Source organism: Seriola lalandi, unplaced genomic scaffold (genome assembly GCF_002814215.2).
Source record: "Seriola lalandi dorsalis isolate HSWRI2012SDOR001 ecotype SW California unplaced genomic scaffold, Sedor1 jcf7180002050330, whole genome shotgun sequence".
Lineage (NCBI taxonomy): Eukaryota > Metazoa > Chordata > Actinopteri > Carangiformes > Carangidae > Seriola > Seriola lalandi.
The window spans coordinates 8218-13171 of record NW_019520883.1 but is presented as its reverse complement, the minus strand read 5'-3'; the positions used below and the strand labels follow the sequence as shown (position 1 = coordinate 13171).

At 43.2% G+C, this 4954-nt stretch overlaps 1 protein-coding gene across 1 annotated transcript in view; it reads right to left on the bottom strand.

Annotated features, from left to right (window-relative positions):
* LOC147819702 (CREB-regulated transcription coactivator 2-like) overlaps positions 1-4954 on the bottom strand; it is a gene marked incomplete at its 3' end in the record, with an annotated part of 14675 nt that overhangs the window by 1543 nt on the left and 8178 nt on the right. Inside the window, exons 5-8 of the mRNA XM_087171923.1 lie at positions 4706-4732; positions 4349-4428; positions 3879-3928; positions 2931-3199 (exon numbers count right to left, since the gene is read on the bottom strand). Of these exons, the coding sequence (XP_087028049.1) occupies positions 2931-3199; positions 3879-3928; positions 4349-4428; positions 4706-4732 (426 nt within the window). The remainder of the gene's footprint in view (positions 1-2930; positions 3200-3878; positions 3929-4348; positions 4429-4705; positions 4733-4954) is intronic.

The window sequence follows — 4954 nt, the reverse complement described above, 5'->3', positions numbered from 1 at the left end:
TATATAACTCTCTATGTAAAGTTCTCATGGTTCCCCTTTATAATCTCACTCACACGTGAACGAGCCTTAATCAATCAGTTTGTCTCATGTGATCAGACAATCGTCTAATTTAATGTCCTGTTTCAAGAATATGAAACAAGTGATTTCTGTTTAATTGTTAAATTGTTATCTCAGTAAAACTGATGATGATGATGATGATGATGATGATGATGATGATGATGATGATGATGATGAAGGAAGTTCCGTGAAGTTGTTATTTTATTTAAATTACGTGTCTCAGTTTATTTATTATCTTGCTTCACTTTGGAAACCGTGCGTTCACATGAGTGAAGTGACACATTCTTATTATTATTTATGAGCGGGAAACGTGACACTCGTCAATACACAACGCCCTCAATTCTTAAAAGCTTGTCGCTTGCCTCGCGGCAGGTCGACCTGACCTCGCCACTCATCATTATTTATCATCACGTTCTTATATTATAATTATATTCTCATTTATATAATAATATGTATCATTAAAGATCTCTGTAGATATTTTTACTCCGGGAACTGAGAATTAAAAAGCTCCTGTGTTCTGAGAAAAGCCAAGATGCTTCTAATACCTGGAAACACATTGGTCTCACACTTTCAAAGTAAAAGCTGACAGCGTGTGGTTCCACGTGACTCTGTCTGACCACCAGCCTCATGAAGACCACATGATGATCCAGGCTCAGGTTTTGGAGCGGCGGCCTGAGGTCTGAACGATGAAACACAGCGACACTTTCCGACTGCAGCTCGACCCACGAGAGCAGAATCCTCTCTCTCTCCTGTCTGTGGCTAAATTTAGAGCGCCGCTCCGCAGTACATCCCCCTTTGTTTCATGTCGTCTGCTCTCACCCACATACTTCCTCTGCTGTGCCTCACATCAGTCACTGAGCCGACGCTTTCATCCACACTGATTCACAACCACCGAGCAGCTCAGAGTCCAGACCGAGGACGCTTCAGCTCAACTGTCACCACAGGGACTCGAACCGGACGGCGTCTCTCGTCTCTTTGTCCAGTGTCAGTGCACGTCTGACCTGACATTAATATATGATGAAGACAGTGACAGAAAGCTACTTCAACAAAGGTTGTAATCATAAAGAATACAACTGAATTTATTTTATTTGTCATCAACAAATCCCATGAAAAGACCCAAAATATCAATATATTCAAAAGTTGTATCTGTCATTTGTATTAATTAGTAGTAATTACATTATATATGTTAAGTTAAAGCTCCATGTTTCTTCTTCTTCTGTGTTTTATTTGAAGTGTTGATCCATCAGAAGATATGAAAACCATCTCAGTGTAGTTTTACATCTCCTCTCTCAGGCTTCTCTCTGCAGCTCTAGTAACAACAGGTCAGTCAGCCAATCAGAAGAGAGGAGGCTCTGAACCTCTCTTCTGATTGGCTGACTGTTTTCTGAGTGATCCAATAAAAATATAGCAGATTTCAGGTAAAAACACTCATAGAAACCAAATCCTGTAAAGGTTTGGATGGTGGGTCCAGGTGGGCGGGGCTTGGTGACTGCTTTGTTGTGACATCACAAAGTTCCAGAAGTCCTGACGGCTGGTTTTAAGGCTCAGTTTCTGAATACAGGCTGTGTGCATTTCTCTGTGGACTGAGGCTTTGATACTTTCACAGTATTAATACAGAAGCTAGACCTGATCTATAATCACACTACACATGGACACAGACCTTTACACTTGAGGAGCTTTAACATCTGAGACCTGTGATGTCTAAAAATAAGTCTGACCTGTCAGGAAACACAAAGATCTAAGATCTAAACCATCTTATTTGGAAATCAAAGTGAAAATGAGCAAAGCTTAAATGTCAGTAATAATCCTTCACTGCACAGAAAGACTGAGCTCACACCTCCAGTAAATACAGGAGATCAAAGTCGACGCAGGAAGTGGGTCTGTGAGCAGCGCGTGGTAACGTTACTGCTCGTCTTCATTCTCCCTCTGAAGTTTGACTCAACTGTTTCAACCTGTCTGACTGTTTTTCAGTGATATCCCAGATTTGATATTTACTCTATGAGCACAAGGTTTTCATGACTGATGGAAATGATCGACAGAACTCTCTCCTGTAATACCGTTTCCAAAATGTTTGGACAATGTGAATTCAAAAAACTCTTCAGCATAAAAAATAAATAAGGAGTTTTTCAAACAAACGACTCTGATGTAATTTTACTGTCAGATCCACAACAACATCCCTCTCTGCTTCCAGGACACAAGACAGAACTGGTCACTGGATCACTCTGCACTTACTGCAGCGCCGCTTCACAAAAACAACATTTCTTCACACGTTCACCAAAATCTGGAGCCAGATTTAATTTTACATTCGAGCAAAAACACATTTCACACAGGCACATAAACACCAGCTGACGGAGGGACGCTCTCCTCTGAGGCTGTTTACGACTCGCTCTGTCTGAAATAAATACATTCAAATGGATTCAACAATAACTTCAAGTGGAAAAGATGTTTTTGTTAAAGAAAACTGCAAAGATGAGCAAATAATAAAGATTGTTTTGTTTTTTTTACCACAAAAATATACTCAGTTCATCTTTGAGTTGAAGTGAGTGTTTCTGCCAAATCTGAGGAAAGTTTTACTTTAAATGTTTCTGAGATTTGAGTTGACCTTTGACCTCCCGATCAGTTCATCCTCCAGTTCAAGGGAGTGTTCCAGTGAGACCGTGTTCACCAGGACGAGACAGACGGACGACAGACTCTCAAAGGAATCTATCATCTTTAAACCCCAACCGGACTGAACCGGACTGAACCGGACTGAACCGGACTGAAACCGGACTTGGCCCACCTCAGTCTGATCAGTGGAGACACACAAATCAGACCTAGACTCAGCCCAACAATAAATCAACACACACCCGCACACACACACACTCTGTACCGACCTGGCGTGTGGTGATGGAAGTTGCCGTTGCCTCCCGTTGCGTTGGCGGCGTTGATGCCCAGCTGCGTGAGGGTGGAGGCCAAGTTCCCGGTGCTGCTGCCCCCACTCAGAGAGGAGGATCCGGGGTAGCCGGGCTCGTCCTGGTCCAGCGGCGTGGGCAGCGGGGAGGGGAAGTGGAGGCTGGACAAGTCGGGCAGCGAGCCGCCGGTGTTGAGAGCTGAGGGGACGCCGTGAGCCGGCGTGGACGGCTGCTCCGGGGACGTAAAGATACTGGGGGGGGGGGGCAGAAGAATCAGACAAGTGTCATTAAAATAATGGCCTGATGCGTTTCTGTACAACATTATGATGTCACAGTGAAGTTGACCTTTGACCTGTTTGGATATCATCACTTCATCATTTTATCCTTTTGGACATTTGACTTAAATTGTGTCATAATGAGCGTTTGGATTTGTGAGTTAAGGCCAAAAAAAGTGTGTTTTTTTGTCACAGGGAACTTGACCTTTGACCTTTGACCACCAAATTCTAATCAGCTCATCCCTGAGTCCAAGTGAATGTTTGTACCAAATCTGAAGAAGCTCCCTGGAGGCGTTTCTCAGAGACAGTATCACGTTCACGAGACTGAAACGCCTCCGGCCGCAGAGACGTGAAAACACAGACTCTTCTTCATTTCAAACACCAACATTTAACTTCCTGTCCCTGGACGTCTCCTTCAGGGCCGTGAGTTCCTGTGGTCACAGGCTGGAGACAACGTTTGATATTTGACACTTTCGAGTTAAAGCTGAGAATCAAACGCAGCAGGAGAGGAAGCGACTCGCAGGGAGTCACAGGAGAAGAAGGAGAAGAAGAAGAAGAGGAAGAGTCCGACCCTGGTTCAAAAGGACTGATCCAGTTCAGGCCACACTGAAGAAAAGAGTGTGTGCGTGTGTGTGTTTAGTGGAGCTGGACTTACTTGATGCCTGGGACTTCACAGGACTTGGGTCTGGACGACAACAGAGGCAACTGGAGACAGAAACATGAATCAGATGAAGTCACCTTCACTTGTTAAAACACGTTTGTTCAGAGATAAATTTTACATAAAGAAATAATAAGAAAACGTAAAGAGTAACATTCAGCTTCAATCAGACAGTAAAATATTAACGAAATAATTAAAGAATTTAAAAACATAGATAGATAAATGTGGGGCCGGTCACTTCTGCTCAGCTGAGGGAGTTACTGAAGGTGCTGCACAGAATCTCTTCACAGGTTTCCTCAGTTAAGGAAAACAGTTAAAGCATTTGCAGCAGTGAAAGAGATTTTACAGCAGTAAAGTTCTACGGTTTCCATGGAGACCATCTGTTTGCCGGCATCAGCTTGGTACGTCACTATACTGAGATCAAGAGAAAGCCTTAAACACTGAAGTGAACATTTTAAAGCCGCTACCTTCTTGGTGTCCCAGGGTTTGAGCATTTTCCCTTCGTCCAACACGTTTTCTTCAATGGGAGGAACCGGGTACGGAAACACTGAGGGACAAAAGACTGCAGCTTTAATCCAAGACAACATTTAGATATAAAAGTGTTGAAGCTTCTTCCTGTGTATGAGTTTAAAGTTTAAAATGATTTAAACTGAGAGCAATGAATGAGCATATTATTATATTATATATTACATGTAATATTTAAATAAAACATGTGTAGTGTAAACAACATGAACACAATGTGTTTGTGCCTGTGAGACGAATGAACAGCTACAGGCTGAAATCTGAACATGTTTATAATAAATAAAATGTTCAATGTAACTCACTTCTTCTGCCCTCTCCATCGTTCTGACCTGAGAGAGAGAGAGAGGGAGACAGGGAGAGAGAGAGAGACAGGGAGAGAGAGAGAGACAGGGAGAGAAAGACAGGGAGAGAGAGAGAGGGAGGGAGGGAGAGAGAGAGAGAGAGAGAGAGAGAGACAGGGAGAGAGACAGAGAGAGAAAGACAGAGAGAGAGACAGAGAGAGAGAGACAGAGAGAGAGAGACAGAGAGAGAGAGAGAGGGAGAGAGAGGGA